This window comes from Oncorhynchus tshawytscha, linkage group LG25, assembly GCF_018296145.1.
Source record: "Oncorhynchus tshawytscha isolate Ot180627B linkage group LG25, Otsh_v2.0, whole genome shotgun sequence".
Taxonomy (NCBI): Eukaryota; Metazoa; Chordata; class Actinopteri; order Salmoniformes; family Salmonidae; genus Oncorhynchus; species Oncorhynchus tshawytscha.
In genome coordinates this window covers 34,316,743-34,336,008 of record NC_056453.1, presented here as the reverse complement: position 1 = coordinate 34,336,008, position 19,266 = coordinate 34,316,743, and the positions used below count along the sequence as shown (strand labels likewise).

The 19,266-nt window shown below is 39.9% G+C and overlaps 1 protein-coding gene across 1 annotated transcript in view; it reads right to left on the bottom strand.

Moving 5' to 3' along the window:
- Window positions 1-22: 22 nt before the first annotated feature.
- bmp5 (bone morphogenetic protein 5) overlaps window positions 23-19,266 on the bottom strand; it is a 34,789-nt gene continuing 15,545 nt past the window's right edge. Inside the window, exons 3-7 of the mRNA XM_024388295.2 lie at window positions 11,450-11,598; window positions 3,741-3,938; window positions 3,078-3,154; window positions 2,529-2,639; window positions 23-2,323 (exon numbers count right to left, since the gene is read on the bottom strand). Coding sequence (XP_024244063.1) covers window positions 2,174-2,323; window positions 2,529-2,639; window positions 3,078-3,154; window positions 3,741-3,938; window positions 11,450-11,598 — 685 coding nt within the window. The 3' untranslated portion in view covers window positions 23-2,173. The remainder of the gene's footprint in view (window positions 2,324-2,528; window positions 2,640-3,077; window positions 3,155-3,740; window positions 3,939-11,449; window positions 11,599-19,266) is intronic.

Here is a 19,266-nt window from a genome sequence, read left to right as displayed (position 1 = left end):
AATTGAAAGTATTTGGAAGCAATATTTTCAAAAAGATCATTTAATAATATGTAAACAACACTAACAATACAGTAACCTGTATTTTTCCCAAACATATATTACTCAAATTACTATGAAGCATAACAACACGACAATAATAATATAACATCAATAATAATACAAAAATAACAGTGATATAACCACAATTGGGCAAACAATGTATTTTCTCACACCTTGACCAAACCTGTCCCAAGCATGCATCCGCGTGCGCCATCGTGTGCATTTTGATTTAGTTTATCTCCGCCATATGCGTTCATGACACGCAGGTTAAAATACCAAAACCAACTGTGAACCAACTATATTAATTTGGGGACAAGTTGAAACACAAATGAAACATTCATGGACATTTAGCTAGCTTGCTGTTGCTAGCTAATTTGTCCTGGGAGATAAACATTGGCTTGCTATTTTATCTGAAATGCAAATGGTCCTATTTTTTTGCTGGATCTTTGTAGAATTTTGTCCCATTTTGAGTCATACAAAATTGTGTGTCCTCTACTCCGACAATTAATTTTGTTGTCAGTTTGTCAGTTTTCTTTGATTAATCTCTCCTTGTTAATTATTCAATCACCCATGTGGGTTAGTATGGTCGTGAAAACAAAAGAGTAGATGGGAGAGGCAGGACATGGAACCAAGTTCTGGCTACGCAGACGCTCGTTGACACATGCAAGCAGTTTGGATGAAATGATTGAATAACGTGTACATGATGTGTACATCTATTTTGCAACACTCGCGCACACAACGTGGCCGGTCTAGTCAGTATGTTAGGGATGTTTCATCCATTACGTATTGAATATGTAAAATATGAAAATATATACTGGCCATAAAGTACTTTTAAGGGAGCTACTGCACAACTTTTGCCTAATTTTCATATATTCCTACTGTTATTGAACTATGACATTTCAAGGGTCTGAGAATATAGCATGCCAGTCCTCATGTTTTTTCAGTGAATGCTCTGGAAATATGTATTCAACAGAATGTGGGATACTATGGGATACTTTGGCATAGAGGAAGTACCTTTCAGCAGAACTTATTTGATATAAAACATGATATATACATATATTTTATAGCCAGAAGTCTAAGGATACCGTATAAACAACCACACGTTTTTCCAAACCCATTTTCATGATAGACTGAAGCCTGTGCACAGTGTAAATATGATTAACTTCAAGCCTGGAGGAAAAACTCAGAGTGTTATTCAAGGGGACCTATTTGAAATACTTCCTTTGCTCTTTTACGGCATACCTTTAATGTGATTTATGTTGTGCCAGGCTCTTACTCAGTCAATGACATCAATACGGATTCTGCTTTAACACGTCTGATGGATAAATCAAATAAAAAAAATTGCAAGTTGCATAGGCTAGTATAGGTTATAATGTGCTTCATAATACAATGTCGATGCAATAATTGACACTATTTCTAGGTAAGATACTGTAGCTACGCAAACTATATTCAACTGCTATGTCATAAGATTTTACCTCATTTTACTGTAGCAGCATTTTGTAAATCTTTTTTGAGTGGTTAGAATGGTTTAAAACAATGGTTTGAAAATGAAATCTAATGTAACAGTTTGAAAAACAGTGCTATACACTCTTAGAAAACGGGTTCCAAAACGGTTCTTCCGCCGTCCCCATAGAAGCACCATTTTGGGTTCAATGTAGAACCGTATGTGGAAAGGCTTCTATATGGAACCCCAAAAGGTTCTACCTGGGAAGAAAAGGGTCTCTTCAAATGGTTCTCCTATGGGGACAGCCAAAGAACCATGTTGGTAAAATGTGTATACTTAGTTGAACCGTATTCAGTAACAATACATCCAATAGATCCATATTGGATCGAGAAGTTTCCTTTTGCTAAGATGTACAACAAAATCCTACAACTATAACAACGTACCAGTATATGTTTGATATGGCCTATAGGAGAGAGTGCCAAGTGATGTCTAATATACATGCACTCTAATTTCATATTCTAAGTCATATTCATTGTACAATGTTGAGTGTTTCCACAAAAATAGGGGAAATAAATAAGTTAATACAACTAATATATACATAATACTGTACATCACACCTCCAACCTATCTAAATCGATATTGTACTTTTTCAGCAATACCACATATGTGAAAAATACCGCTGCTTGCCCGTTAATGGCAACCACATGACCTGACGACCATGTTTCTGTATTTCTTGAGGATGACATTTGAGCTGTCATCAAAGTAAAGCACAGATATAGCGTTCAGCTTGGTCGGTGCACAACATGGCTTTGGCACATTGTCAGGGAACATCAGATGGACCTGTGGAAGTGAACAGAAAGGACTGAGTAAAATATAAATGAAAATGACTGAAAGAAAGAAAGGACTGAGTATAGAAAGGAGATAGCATCAACGCAGCAGTTTGAGAAGCTCATAAAATCTATATGGTGAGGGAATAATTATCACCATATTGTTAAAGAAATTCAATATGAATTCAAATAAGTAACCTTTGAGGCTTTGCACTTACCAGAGTTTGCACAATGGCGTGATTTGTCGCATTCATATGTGCATTGAGTGGAAAAGAACATTCCCCATCGCAGTAAAAAGCAGCATAGCCTTCAGGTGCAATAATCCAGTCCTTCAAATAGAATTAAAATAGACTAAATAAGCCTCAACGTGCTCCTCATTGAATATTGAAGACACTTCATTCACACTTCATGTGTTTTCTTTAGTCAGTCATCTGTCTGTTTCTCGTGCACTGCATTGAATACCCTAAATAACAGTGTTGATACTAAAAGAGGTGTTTTTACAAACACACACATACTTGTAACACACATGTAACACACATGTAATGATTCTGATTTTTTTTTTTACTAATTGGTCTTTTGACCAATCAAATCAGCCATGAAAAAGAGCTGATGTTATTGGTCAGAAGACCAATTATTGGAGAATAATTTTTTTTTTGTCTGAATTGGGCTGCCTGTCTAAATGCAGCCTATGTGCCTTCTGCTCTGACATGCTTATGACAGTGTAGAATAGACATGGTAAGGTTGAAATGTTATTCCATCTTTCTTACCTGCCATCCTAAGTCTCGGAAGCTGACGTAAAGTTCATGCTTCTTGCAGGCTTGTTTCTGTTCACTGGTGTTATGATCTGAAAACAAGAAACATTAAATTAAACGGTTTTTCATGCATCATTAGGATTTTATTTTATTTTATTGAGCACCTGTGAGCACTATTATTATTTTGGACAATAGGAAACTAGAAAATTATTAGTGAAATGTTAACAAACTGTTAACAGCAAATGGTAGCACCAACTCATTTCTAGTTATTACAGTAAAGCGGCCACTGAAAGGGTGTTGACTGGGTGTCCCTAACGCACGGAACCACATCAGTTCTAAACAGCTTTGGATCTGAAGGAAGTGCACATAGACTTCTATAAAATGACAGCCAAATGAAACTAATTTATTGAGGGTCATTTGGGACGTTTTGTGTACTTTAGCTACAGTATTTATATAAGGTGAGCGTTACATGTTAATATCCATGGACCATCCTGAGTTGAAGGAAGGGTAAAAGATTCAGCAGGTAGGTTTATTATTTTGAAAAGCTATGTGTTTTATATGGATCTATAGTACACTCGTAACTGCTATAACAAGGCTAATTGGCAACAAGAAGCTGCTTGAGTAGACATAACATCCTGGAGGGTAGACATAACAATTATGATCGTTTAATATGCCCACCTCCACTTTTCGGTGCCTGTGATGATTCCTGTTGACCACCTGATTTGTTACGATTGTGATTCTTTTTCTTTCCACCAGCGGCCCTGACAGAGCGCAGCAATACTTCACTGGCCTTGAAGAATGAGACTAGGAACGGCTGTTTGGATTGTGGTCCATTCCTACCAACGATGCCAGCAGACTTCATGTTGATACTCCGTCCTTTAAAACAACAAGCAGTGTGAATAGCAGCAAACAGAAGCATACTTACGTTCCTATCCAGTCAAATGCAATGATCGGGGCACAACATATTTCCAAAAGGCAATATCTACCAATCCTTCACATTTGTGTTTTTAGGATTGCATATGAATACTTTCATGTGTGTGTAAAATATTACTGTTCTCAGATGTTTCATTCATAGATTTTAGATAGTTTATAGTTGAAGTTAGAAGTTTACATACACCTTAGCCAAATACATTTGAACTCAGTTTTTCACAATTCCTGACATTTAATCTTAGTAAAAAATTCCCTGTCTTAGGTCAGTTAGTATCACCACTTTATTTTAAGAATGTGAAATGTCAGAATAATAGTAGAGCGAATGATTTATTTCAGCTTTTATTTCTTTCAATCACATTCGAATTGGGTCAGAAGTTTACATACACTCAATTTGTATTTGGTAGCATTGCCTTTAAATAGTTTAACTTGGGTCAAATGTTTCGGGTAGCCTTCCACATGCTTCCCACAATAAGTTGGGTGAATTTTGGCCCATTCCTCTTGACAGAGCTGGTGTAACTGAGTATTGTAGGCCTCCTTTCTGGCGTACGCTTTTTCAGTTCTGCCCACAAATTTTCTTTAGGATTGAGGGTTTTGTGATGGCCACTCCAATACCTTGACTTTGTTGTCCTTAATCCATTTCGCCACAACTTTGGAAGTATGCTTTGGGTCATTGCCCATTTGGAAGACCCATTTGCGACCAAGCTTTTGCGACCATGTTCCTTCAATATATCCACATAATTTTCCTACCTCATGATGCCATCTATTTTGTGAAGTGCACCACTCCCTCCTGCAGCAAAGCACCCCCACAACATGACACTGCCACCCCCTTGCTTCATGGTTAGGATGGTGTTCTTCGGCTTACTAGCCTCTCCCTTTTTCCTCTAAACATAACAATGGTCATTATGTCCAAACAGTTCTATTGCTTCATCAGACCAGAGGACATTTCTCCAAAAAGTATGATCTTTGTCCCCATGTGCAGTTGCAAACCGTAGTCTTGCTTTTTTATGGTGGTTTTGGAGCAGTGGCTTCTTCCTTGCTGAGCGGCCTTTCAGGTTATGTCGATATAGGACTCGTTTTACTGTGGATATATATATTTTTGTACCTGTTTCCTCCAGCATCTTCACACTGTCCTTTGCAATTGTTCTGGGATTGATTTGCACTTAACGCACCAAAGTACGTTCATCTCTAGGGGACAGAACGCGTCTCCTTCCTGAGCGGTATGACGGCTGCGTGGTCCCATGGTGTTTATACTTGCGTACTAATGTTTGTACAGATGAACGGGACACCGTCAGGCATTTAGAAATTGCTCCCAATGATGATCCAGACTTGTGGAGGTCTGCAATTTTTTTCTGAGGTCTTGGTTGATTTCTTTTGATTTTCCAATTATGTCAAGCAAAGAGGCACTGAGTTTGAAGGTAGGCCTTGAAATACATCCACAGGTACACCTCCAATTGACTCAAATGATGTCAATTAGCCTATCAGATGCTTCTAAAGCCATGACATCATATTCTGGATTTTTCCAAGCTGTTTAAAGGCACAGTCAATTTAGTGACACACTGGAATTTTGAAACAGTGAATTATAAGTGAAATAATCTGTCTGTAAACAATTGTTGGGAAAATTACTTGTGTCATGCACAAAGTAAATGTCCTAACCGACTTGCCAAAACTATAGTTTGTGAACAAGAAATTTGTGGAGAGGTTGAGAAACGAGTTTTAATGACTCCAACCTAAGTGCATGTAAACTTCTGACTTCAACTGTATATTTTGATTTTGTTTTGCAAAACGCTACAAAATGTATACGTTGTTTAGCTGGAATTTTGTATTTTTTATTTAACCTTTATTTAACTAGGCAAGTCAGTTAAGAACAAATTCTTATTTGCATTGACGGCCTACCAAAAGGCAAAAGGCCTCCTGCGGGGATGGGGGCTGGAATTAAAAATAAACATGTATTAAATCAAAATATAGGACAAAACACACAACACGACAAGAGAGACAACACAACACTACATAAAGAGAGACTTAAGACATAGTATGGCAGCAACACATAACAGCATAGCATGTTAGCAACACAATATGACAACATGGTTGCAACACAACATGGCAGCAGCACAAAACAGAGTATGTTTGAGTACAAACATTATTGGGCAAAGACAACACCACAAAGGGCCAGAAGGTAGAGACAACAATACATCACTTAAAGCAGCCACATCTGTCAGTAAGAGTGTACATGATTGAGTATTTGAATGAAGAGATTGAGATAAAACTGTCCAGTTTGAGTGTTTGTTGCAGCTTGTTCCAGTCGCTAGCTGCAGTGAACTGAAAAGACGAGAAACCCAGGGATGTGTGTGCTTTGGGGACCTTTAACAGAATGTGACTGGCAGAATGGGTGATGTAAGTGGAGGATGAGGGCTGCAGTAGATATCTCAGATAGGGGGGAGTGAGCACTAAGAGGGTTTTATAAATAAGCATCAACCAGTGGGTCTTGCGATGGGTATACAGAGTGATGTGTCCTACAAGCAGCATTGGTGGGAAATCTGATGGCCGAATGGTAAAGAACATCCAGCTGCTCGAGAGCACCCTTACCTGCCAATCTATGAATTACATCTCCTTATTCTAGCATGGGTAGGATGGTCATCTGAATCAGGGTTAGTTTGGCAGCAGGGGTGAAAGAGGAGCTATTACGATAGAGGAAACCAAGTCTAGATTTACCTTTAGCCTGCAGTTTTGATATGTGCTGAGAGAAGGACAGTGCACCCTCTAGCCATACTCCCAAGTACTTGTATGAGGTGACTACTTCAAGCTCTAAACCCTCAGAGGTTGTAATCACACTTGCGGGGAGAGGGGCTTTCTTTTTACCAAACCACAGGACCTTTGTTTTAAGGGCAGATAAAGCTTTTTGGACACGAAGAAAGCTTTGTTGTAGAGCATTTAACACAAAATCTGGGGAGGGGCCAGCTGAACATAAGACTGTATCCTCTGCATATAATTGGATGAGAGAGCTTCCTACAACCTGAGCTATGTTGTTGATGTAAATTGAGAAGAGCATGGGGCCTAGGATCGAGCCTTGGGGTGTACCTTGGTGACAGGCAGTGGCTGAGACAGCAGATATTCTGATTTTATACACTGCACTCTTTGAGAGAGGTAGTTAGCAAACCAGGACAAAGACCTTCTTGTCTACACCCATTCAGCATCTTTCACACCCTCTTCAGCTTTAGCCCCACCCAGCTCTTAAGGATTGTTCCGAATGTACTAACAAGAGCAGTCAAGCACCCAAGCTAACTTGTTAGCTACTTAAGTGAGAGAGAACAGCTCACTGAACATTACTCACCCTAGCAGAGCTAATTAAGCTGTTATGTTATCCAGAACATTGGTGACTGCAACTGTGTTGTCAGACTGTCCATTAGTAAATTCAGAGCATTTCGCGTTCAGAGTGCACACCGGATGCTTTGGCCAATTAGTAGGGCTGATCCGAACATTCTGATGGCTCTTTCTGTCAAAATTAGACATTTGTAATATTTGAAAATATAGCTAGCTAGAATATCTTAATATCTTATCTTACATTATTCATGGATGGAAGCGTCTCCTGTCGAATGCCATGGTTGCTCTTAGGTTGAAGATGTAATCCGGAGACATATTATATTCCACTGATTTCAAAACTCAGTCCTCCAGAAAGTGGAGAGCAACACTTATGCAGTTTTAATACACAAAACACTTTTAAAAAAGCCACGCTAGACAGGATTACTTAGACATATTGACCAGCTCAAATAGACAGAAGCACACTAAACTCAGCAAAAAAAGAAACATCCCTTTTTCAGTCTTTCAAAGATATTTTGTAAAAATCCAAATAACTTCACAGATCTTCACTGTAAAGGGTTTAAACACTGTTTCCCATGCTTGTTCAATTAACCATAAGCAATTAATGAACATGCAGCTGTGGAACGGTTGTTAAGACACTAACAGCTTACAAAGGGTAGGCAATTAAGTTCAAAGTTATTCAAATTTAGGGCACCAATGAGGCCTTTCTACTGACTCTTAAAAACACCAAAAGAAAGATGCCCAGGGTCCTTGCTCATCTGCATGAACGTGCCTTAGGCATGCTGCAAGGAGACATGAGGACTGCAGATGTGGCCAGGGCTATAAATTGTAATGTCCGTACTGTGAGACGGCTAAGACAGCGCTACAGGGAGACAGGATGGACAGCTGATCATCCTCGCAGTGGCAGACCACATGTAACAGCATCTGCACAGGACCGGTACATCCGAACATCACACCTGCAGGACAGGTATAGGATGGCAACAATAACTGCCTGAGTTACACCAGGAACGCACAATCCCTCCATCAGTGTTCAGACTGTCCGCAGTAGGCTGAGAGAGGCTGGACTGAGGACTTGTAGGCCTGTTGTAAGTCAGCTCCTCACCAGACATCACCGGCAACAAAGTCTCCTATGGGCACAAACCCACCGTCGCTGGACCAGACAGGATTGGCAAAAAGTGCTCTTCACTGACAAGCCACGGTTTTGTCACATCTGAGGTGCTACACTGAGGTGTTACATTGAGGTCTGCACTCTGGAGCGGAATCGATTTGGAGGTGGAGGGTCCGTCATTGTCACGTTCTGAACTTTATTTCCTTTGTTTTGTCTTTAATTAGTATGGGTGTGAGTTGGGGTGGGCAGTCTATGTTTGTTTTTCTATGTTTGGTTTCTGTTTCGGCCTAGTATGGTTCTCAATCAGAGGCGGGTGTCGTTAGTTGTCTCTGATTGAGAATCATACTTAGGTAGCCTGGGTTTCACTGTTGGTTTGTGGGTGTTTGTTTCCGTGCGTGTGTTTGTCGCCACACGGTAGTGTTTCGTTTTTTTGTAGATTTCACGTTATCGTTTATTGTTTTTGCTCGATTGTTCATTTGTCTTTATTAAAATATCGTCATGAACACTTACCACGCTTCATCTTGGTCCGATCCTTACTCCTGTTCAGACAAAGATCTGCTGTTACAGTCGTGGTCTGGGGCGATGTGTCACAGCATCATCAGACTGAGCTTGTTGTCATTGCAGGCAATCTCAATGCTGTGCATTACAGGGAAGACATCCTCCTCCCTCATGTGGTACACTTCCTGAAAGCTCATCCTGACATGACCCTCCAGCATGACAATGCCACCAGCCATACTGCTCGTTCTGTGTGTGATTTCCTGCAAGACAGGAATGTGTTCTGCATGGCCAGCGAAGAGCCCGGAACTCAATCCCTTTGAGCACATATGGGACCTGTTGGATCGGAGGGTGAGGGCTAGGGCCATTCCCCCCAGAAATGTCCAGGAACTTGCAGGTGCCTTGGTGGAAGTGTGGGGTAACATATCACAGCAAGAACTGGCAAATCTTTTGCAGTCCATGAGGAGGAGATGCACTGCGGTACTGTTGATGGAATTTATAGCTTTAAAGGAATGATTAGAATACTCCACTCAGAAACCATATAATTGTAGAAATTGACTAGAATCATAAAGTTATAATTAATGATGTGTGTAGTTTTAGTCAGTCAAACAATATGTCTATTATAGCGTCTTGAGCACAGACTGTCTGAGCAATATTCGGTGCCAACCTGACTAGAGATTTGGAGAGAACGGGACGTCTCAAGGACAAGGTGTCCCTAATCTCTGTCGGCTGGGTAGTGAGACAGTATGTGCGTCGGATACCTTCTGTTTTGTGTGGATGTATGTGTGTGCATATGTTTGCGTGAATGTGTGTGCGTACGTTTGTGTGAATGTGTGTGCGTATGTTTGTGTGAAGGTGTGCGTGAAAAGCCAGTATAAAATGAATTGTTTTGTACAACAGGCTAGTGTGCTCTCGTATATACATTTTCTGACTATTGTAGCTGGGCCTCCGTCTGATTCATTTCATCCAGTTTCTTACAAATTCTGGGTTTCAGGCTGAGTAATTAATTCAATTGGGTTTATGAACATTGAGAACATAATTCTCGTGACAGGTACTTAATGCAGCTGGTGGCCACACCAGCTACTGACCTATACTTTTGATTTTTAGCCCCCCAACTTTGTTCAGGGACACATTATTACATTTCTGTTAGTCACATGTCTGTAGAACTTGTTCAGTTTATGTCTCAGTTGTTGAATCTTGTTATGTTCATACAAATATTTACACGTTAAGTTTGCTGAAAATAAATTCTGTTGAAGGTGAGAGGATGTTTCTTTTTTTGCTGAGTTCATGTGGCAGAACAATCCCAACTCATCTCTCGGCAAGTCCGGCCCACTCATTATCTCAGCCAATCATGGCTAGTGGGAGGTTTGCTCACTATTTCTGTGGCTCAACCAACTAGGCTCGTAATTTAACAATTTTATTTGTATTTACAGATTGCATACACGTTTGTTATTAAGGAAAATGAAAGCTCACATGTTCGAGATTTCTGCCAAGAACACATTTTGATAAAAAATGTTTATGTTCAAACGGTTCTCCTGTGAAGTAGTGACCCGCGACATATGCCCAGTTTCCTGAAATGAGTCACATTTTACTGTGATATGTGGCTGTCTTACCTAGCTATCTTAAGATGAATGCACTAACTGTAAGTTGCTGTGGATAAGAGCAACTTGCGTTCTTGGCAGAAATGCCTTCTCGAACATGTGAGCTTTCATGTGCCTGAATAACAAACATGTATGCCATCTGTAAATACAAATAAAATTGTTAACCTCTATGAGGAATGGGCTTCTCAGGATGATCACCACAAACACATGAAGAGGATCTATCCTTACATTTGATTTATTATTAGGAAAGTCAGTTAAGAACTAATTTTTATTTACAATGACTGCCTACCCCAGCCAAACACAGACTACACTGGGCCAATTGTGCACCACCCCATGGGACTCCCAATCACAGCCAGATGTGATGCAACCTGTATTTGAACCAGGGACTGCAGTTACATCTCTTGCATTGAGACAGAGTGCCTTAGACCACTGCGCCACTTGGGAGCCCATGAAGCCAAGCAACACGTGTTGGGTTAAATGCGGAAGACACATTTCAGTTAAAGTTATTGAGTTGTGCAACTGACTAGGTATCCCCCTTTCCCCTTTCCCTAGGGCTCAGTTCTCCTCCCCTGTTGTTCTCTCTGTAGACCACGACCAAGTCACAGGGCTCTGTTTTCTCTTCACAGGGCTTATCCTACATTTGCTATGCAGAAGGCAAACAGCTCTGTCTGTCCTTCTCTCATCTGACATACAGGTTATGATATGGTATAGTATGTATCTCTTCATGGTAAACATCAACATCACAACCTCAAACCTTGACAATAAAGACCTAAACTCTCCTCTATGGACAGCTGTGTCTACCTACAAGATGGCAAAGAACTTGGGTGTGACTTTGGAAGACCAGTTTTGCGGTAACTACAAATTTTAACTGCCATTTGCTTTTCTATATGTAATTCCCAGCAACAACAAAGCCTGAAGAAAAGTAATGCTTCCATTACCATCCATAGTTTCAACAGAGAGCTGCAGACCCATGTTCTGCAGTGGATTCAGCACCCAGTGGTTACTGGTAGCTGTGATATCAAAGACCAGCCAACCCCCATCAGAGGCCTTGATCTTTTTGGAATCCAACAAGAACGTCTCTGCATCCCTGTTGAGGAAAAAATACATAGAAAATCAATAAAAAAATAACAGGTGAATGCATATGATCACTTGACACGCAAAGCAATGCACATGCATTATTATGTGTAATAGTTTGATTTATTGAATAAAAAAGATTTAGCACAGTGGTGATATAATTGATGGGCCTTCCTCTCCTCTTTAAGCTCTGGAACTAATCATGAAATTCCTGTCATTCCACGTTAATTTTGTTAAAACTTGCACGGGGCCACACAAAGAGAGAACATGCTTCCTCTGTGTCATTTAGACTTGGAAGCAGAAGAACAGTTAAGGAGGCCCTGACACACCATATTGGAAATTATTATAGAAACAAAGTACCATTGAATAATCCCTACTGGATGCAATTTATTCCATCTTTCTCTCTCAGATCTGAGCCAAAAACATCCTTTGACAAATATATGTCTTGCTAGTTACATTTATTGATCCCATTTGCTCTGTCCTTTGAGCCCCATACTTTGAAGTAAATTCTTCTGAAATACAGGCACGCAACTTTCACTGGGGACTGGGGGTCATGTCGTCCCTACATTCTGAAATTACATTTCAAACTCAAATAAAATCGAATCAATTTTATTGCTCACAATCATGTGTTTAGCAGATGTTATTGCGAGTGTAGCGAAATGCTTGTGCTTCTAGTACTGACCGTGCAGCAATAACAAGTAATATCTAACAATTCCACAATAAATACCTAATGGAATTGTTACGGATACAGTTATCCTGTGTGTGTGTGTATCCTGTGTGTGTGTTTCTTTTCTCTCCTTCTCCCCTCACAGGTGAAAATCATCACTCCCCAATCAGTCAACAATCAATCATCAATCAGAAGACACACCTCCTCCTATTTCCTACCCTATCACAGTTCCTTCCCCATGGTTTAAAAACCCCATCATTTGTTTGCTCTAGAGCTCAATCTCTCTGTAAATGCCATGTCTGTAGGTCTCTGTGTTTCACTCTCGCGTTGTGTCTTAACCTCTCTTTTGTTTGAGCACCTCCATAGCACTTAATCATCACCAGTGAGTATTGTTTTTGGTTATGGTGTTTGTTTGTTGCTGGTGGGAAAAGGGGGAAACCAAGACAAGTCGCCCATGGGTATACACTACCCGTAGGTGAACTTTGTTAAATACACTAGTTAGAACTGGGCGGACCACCCACTGTATTTTTGGTTAGTTAGTTAGCTGTTGTTAAAGTAGGCTAGTCTAGCTTAGGGGTGTTTTTGTATATTCATTGTTTCTTTCCTTGGGTCCAGCTCAGCCCCTTTTCCTGCTCCCCCCCCATTACCGTGTGTTTATAAATAAACCTGGAGTTTGACGGTAGATTTCTGTCGTGGTTATTTCGTTCACACTTTTATTTTGTCACAATAATAATTTGCATGAGTTGTGTTACGGGTCTCATTACCATCCCCCCTAGACTGTCGGGCCAAAAGGGATTCGTAACAGAATCATTTACATTCTGAAATGACATTTCTGTCCGCCCCCAGTTTTATCATTGCAATATGATACAAAAAAGCGGCAACGGTGTGCTTTAGGACGACGTGGACGCCTCAGAGGTCCACTAGGCTGTTTGGAGTGTTCAGCAGGCTGGATTTAGGACCATCCGGACACCACAGAGGGGGCGGACAGGCTGTGTAAAAGGCAAAGGAACTGGAAGGCTGGTTGGACCAACACCAGAGTTGAAGAGAGGCAGCTGCTGTCAGAGTGTTACACTTTTTTTCCAAATTGTAAAAGCAAGCAGAGCAGAAACTGGCTACTCTTTAGTTGACTGATGTAGCTGATAAGGTAACTGCTGTTTAACTTAACAGAATAAAACAAAACTAGTGTTTATTCGCAGTGCTGAGCTATTAGCTAGTGTGACTGACATATAACATTTGCTAAAGTTTCATCCTCTCTCGACTGAGGTGAATGAATTAGCTGCACTAGATAGTAGCTACCATAGCCAGGTCAGCTCTAGCCTCTAGCTGTCTGTCAGATTGCGATATGAGGTCCCTATTATAACTATATAACAGCAGTTGCTTGTATGTACAGCAATTTTGGGCCTACCTGTAAGGAGTGGGAAGATTTTCAGACCAAGAAATATGGGTTATCAATATTTAGGCCTATTTCTACGCAATGTAGTAAACTAATTAGGAAGTATATTTTCTTGGAAAAAGAACTGCCCAGTGCTTCTCTACCCATGCATAGGCTATAGCCTACTCTATTTAATTGAGACCTCAAGCGCACATGATCTCGCAGGTACTGTATGGCTACTGAACTTGAAGCAGCAAGAATGATGACAGCGACACTTGCTATTTTTTTGCAGAGTCCTATAGGACATAGCCTACCTTTTAGGAGGACCATTTGCAGGCATTGACAAATAAATGGGTAATCAATGCTTATTGAAAAAGAAAAGGCGCAACCCTCACTCACCATAGTAGCCTAACCAATGTGCGTATTGTGACTTTTTCTTTTCAGTGATTATATTTTTGGATTGCACTTCAACTCACGTTGGTGGAGCACCCTCCACTTCGTTCCATTACCAATATTTATTTACAGACACTGTGGTAAACTACAGTCTAATCATATTTAAGTTAACAGCCACGTGATTCTCTGCCCATGTATGCAGCTTAGTCTATTTCAATGAGACCACACATTCTACATGCACTTGAACTCTCACGCCCAACTAGGAGAGGTAGGCTACTAAAGTTGAAGCACCATATTCTGAGTGTGTGTGTAATGCGGAAAAATATGTGCTTTTAAACCTCTCTTGGGTAGGGGGCAGTATTTTGACATCCGGATGAAAAGCATGCCCAAAGTAAACTGCTTGTTACTCTGCCCCAGAAGCTAGGATATGCATATAAAAAACACTCAAGTTTCTGAAACTGTTAAAATAATGTCTGTGAGTATAACAGAAATGATTTGGCAGGCGAAACCCCGATGACAAAAACAATTGAGGTCATAGGATTTTCCAATTGATTTCTATGGGATACCCTTATTATTAGGAACCTGGTTGCAGTTCCTATGGCTTCCACTAGATGTCAACAGTCTTTATAAATTGTTAAATGTTTTTCTTTTGAGAAATTAAGAAGTAGTCCTATTCATTGTATATGTCACTCCAGGTGGACTCGACTGTTTTGGTGTGCGTGAACTGGAGCGCGCTTCACGTTGTATTTATCCGGTATTAGAAACCGTTTATTCCGTCTTAAATTTGATTGATTATTTACGTTTTAGGCTACCTGAGGTTGGATTAGGAACGTTGTTTGAAATGTTTGGACCAAGTTTACAGGTAACTTATTAGATACTGCGTAGGCATGTTGGGCGAGTTGAAACCGGTGTATTTCTGAATCAAGCGCGCCAAATAAATTGACATTTTTGGGACATAAAGAAGGACATTATCGAACAAAAGGACAATTTGTGATGTTTCTGGGACATGATGTTTCTTGGAGTGCCAACAGAAGAAGATCTTCAAAGGTAAGTCATTAATTATATCGCTATTACTGACTTATGTGTCGCACATTCCTGGTTGAAAAATGATTTTCATGCGTTTCTATGCGGGGCGCTGTCCTCAGATAATCGCATGGTGTGCTTTTGCCATAAAGCCTTTTTGAAATCTGACACAGCAGCTGGATTAACAAGAAGTTAAGCTTTTTTTTAATGTATAACACATATATTTTCAAGAATGTTAAATATTTGAATTTAGTATTTTTGAATTTCGCGCTCTGCAATTTCACCAGATGTTGGCCAGGTGGGACGGTAGCATCCCACCTGGCCAACAAGAAGTTAATACAATACAATACAATAGGCTAACGCATACAAAGCAGAAAAAGGACCGTTTCCAAATAATCTGTGGGACAAGAAAAATATTTTCATCCCAAAGTCATTTGTCTGACCGCCTGCAGCATGAAAAATGCAGACTGCACTGCAATGATCTCTGTCAGGTCCTATCCCCCGGGAATGCAGCCCTCTAGTGCACAGACAGTACACAATATTGCTCATCATGTCTTAGCAGGATCAGATGGTGACATGGGTCAGGGAAGACTAATCTACAGAGCTCAGGTGATTTTTGCAGTATATTAACAATATCAGTGAATGATACAAAGTTCCATCTTGAATTGATGGGTAGACCTACAGTAGCCACAGGACAGCAACTTAAAGCTACAGTCTGAGATCTGGCAATGATGGTCATTTCAATTATTGAACCATTGATTATATTCTTGGATAACATCATGTATAAATATACACCAAGGTAATTCGTTGTCATGCCTCATCTTAGGAGGATCAGATGGTGACAGGGGTCTCAGCAGAGTCAGGCAGCCTGGGAAAACCAGTCTGTGATGGAGCTGAGGTGAAGTTTTGCAGATACAACACGTTATTCTCTCTGTGCAGCAAACACTGGACAAGCCACATATGGTTTCCAAACTGTATAAAGGGTTGAAAGAGGCTTTGTCTAATTTCACAAAACCTTCTGAAACAAAAATGTGAAGACCCATGGGCAGGATTCACAAAACCTTCTTAAGAAGAAATTTATTCGTAACAGCCATTTTTTCCCCTTAACTTTAGACTTAGAAAAATTGATATTCCGCAATAAAGTTATTGGAAATGTTCTTAAGGTTTTTCCTAAATGTCTTTCGAAGAAAAGAGTTGAAAAGAAATGGGATTCTTGAAAATAATGCTTTAGAATTTCTTCTTGGAAATGTACTTAACTTTAGAACAGCTTAAACCCTTGAGACGAATGGATACTTCTGTAACCATGAACATTTTCTTGCGCCACAGACACAGTTGGCTAACGGATACAAATTAAACACACACTATCTAGCTAGCTAGTAATTAACAACATATTACAATATTCTAGAAGTGATAAATAGCTAGTGCCATTTGCAAAGAAGAACATGGCTAACTTAGCTAACGTTAACGTTGTTAGCTATGTTGGCTATAATGTCTTTACACGTTAGCTAGCTAACGTATCTAACTAACTAAATTTACCGGTTGCGTAGTCCGTCTACCACCATCTCTATGATGGACGACACCTTCTCCTCCAGCTGGTCCACATGAATGGTCTCTCAGCCTTCTTCTTCTTAGCAGCCGACTTGATGTCGGACCACTTCTTCTTTACGGCGTCACTGTCCCTTGCTATACCCCCGACGGCAGAGACAGACTCGGCCACTCTCGCCCATCCTTTCTTTTTGGTCTCTGCAGTGACCACACAGTTATCAAGTCTCACCAATAGCAACCTTTTCCTGGCTGCTATTTCCTCCACCATCACTTCAATCTCTTTTTTTGTTTATCGATTTTTGATTTATATATAGTTAGTCTGATGGCTATAATGTGTGAAATAACAAAATAACCAAATCTGATCATCCCTGTCACATAGGCTTATTGACTGGTTTCAAGCACGTCACTAATGTCAAAGCCCTCAAATGAATTACTTAAAAATCATCCAATGCGATGTTCTGGATTTTTGAAATTACAGACCTCTACATGCTTTGTAAGTAGGAAAACCTGCAAAATCGGCAGTGAATCAAATACTTGTTCTCCCCACTGTATATACAAAACATTGAGATCACTTGCTCTTTCTGTGACATAGGTGACCAGGTGAATCCAGGTGAAAGCTATGATCCCTTATTGACGTCACTTGTCAAAGTTAATGAGCTCTTCAGTAAGACCATTCTACTGCCAATGTTTGTCTATGGAGATTGCATGATTGTGTGCTCAAATTTATACACCTGTCAGCATCGTGTGTGGCTGAAATAGCCAAATCCATTAATTTGAAGGGGTTTCGATATGCTTTTGACAGAATTAGATTACTTCCCAAAAAATTCATTTTTTTGGTCTTTGGCAATAGCAGGTTGTAACTCAGCCTCTGAATATCAAAGAAACAAAACAATGATATCAATATGCATCTGAGTAACGTCTTTCCCGGGTATTTTACACTTTGTTTCTAGCATAAAGCATTGCAGACCAAAGCGCTGTTATAGATCACTTTATATAATCGGATCAGTTTTATTTGAATCAAAATCTTAAGCTAACAAAGGGTAGGCTTTTAGACATTTTCTTTAATAAAAGGTCAGCCTATGGGATACCCCCTCAATTCAAGTCTTGGTTTAAACTTAACAGCCCTTCACTGGCACGGAGGTCGGCTTTTTAAAGAGTACAATATGGATGGAGGAATTTACCAACAAATCTATTGATATAGCAGCATATAGCCTAATTTTGTTTGTTTCTTATTTCTTAAATAGGAAGAAATAGGTTCAACACAAAGCCCTCTTGTTGTTAGTAAAGTCTAATTTTAATGAAGACGGTTGAAATGAATTATGCTTACTTGAATTTGCCTACTTTCAGCACGCTGAGCTGTCCATTTCTGATTGATTGTGGCGCGGCTGCTAATTCGAAGTTTAAGCACAACAGTGTAAATTACTCCAATCTGGCTTATTGTCAATAACTCTGATAAATACACTACTGTTCAAAAGTTTGGGGTCACTTAGAAATGTTTTTGAAAGAAAAGCACATTTCTTGTCCATTAAAATAACATCAAATTGATAAGAAATACAGAGTAGACTTTGTTAATGTTGTAGATGACTTGTAGCTGGAAACGGCAGATTTTTTATGGAATATCTACATAGGCGTATAGAGGCCCATTATCAGCAACCATCACTACTGTGTTCCAATGACACGTTGTGTTAGCTAATCCAAGTTTATCATTTAAAAAAACTAATTTATCATTAGAAAACCCTTTTGCAATTATGTTAGCACAGCTGAAAACTGTTGTGCTTATTAAAGAAGCAATGAAACTGGCCTCCTTTAGACTAGTTGAGTATCTGGAGCATCAGCATTTTTGGGTTCGATTACAGGCAAATGGCCAGAAACAAAGCACTTTCTTCTGAAACTCGTCAGTCTATTATTGTTCTGAGAAATGAAGGCTAATCCATGTGAGAAATTCCAAGAAACTGATGATGTCGTACAACGCTGTGTACTACTCCCTTCCCAAAACAGAGCAAACTGGCCCTAACCAGAATAGAAAGAGGAGTGGGAGGCTCTGAGCAAAATGACAAGTACATTAGAGTGTCTAGCTGAGAATCCGACGCCTCATAAGTCCTCAACTGGCAGCTTCATTAAATAGTACCCGCAAAACATCAGTCTCAACGTCAACAGTGAAGAGGCGACTCCGGGATGCTGACCTAGGCAGAGGTGCAAAGAAAAAGCCATATCTCAGACTGGCCAACAAAAAAAAGATTAAGATGGGCAAAAGAACACAGCATCCCGGAGTCGCTTCTTCACAGTTGACGGTGAGACTGGTGTATTGAGGGTGCTATTTAATGAAGCTGCCAGTTGAGGACTTGTGAGGTATCTTCTTCTCAAACTAGAGACACTAATGTACTTGTCCTCTTGCTCAGTTGTGCACCAGGGCCTCCCACTCCTTTTTCTATTCTGGTTAGAGCCAGTTTGCTCTGTTCTGTGAAGGGAGTAGGACACAGCGTAAGGTAGTCATTTACAACATTAACAATGTCTACACTGTATTTCTGTTCAATATGATGATATTTTAATGGATAAGAAATGTGATTTTCTTTCAAAAACAAGGACATTTCTAAGTGACCCCAAACTTCTGAACAGTAATGTACATCATGGGCAGGAAACATACTGTTTTTTATAAAATCAACTATATTAGTAGCAAGCTA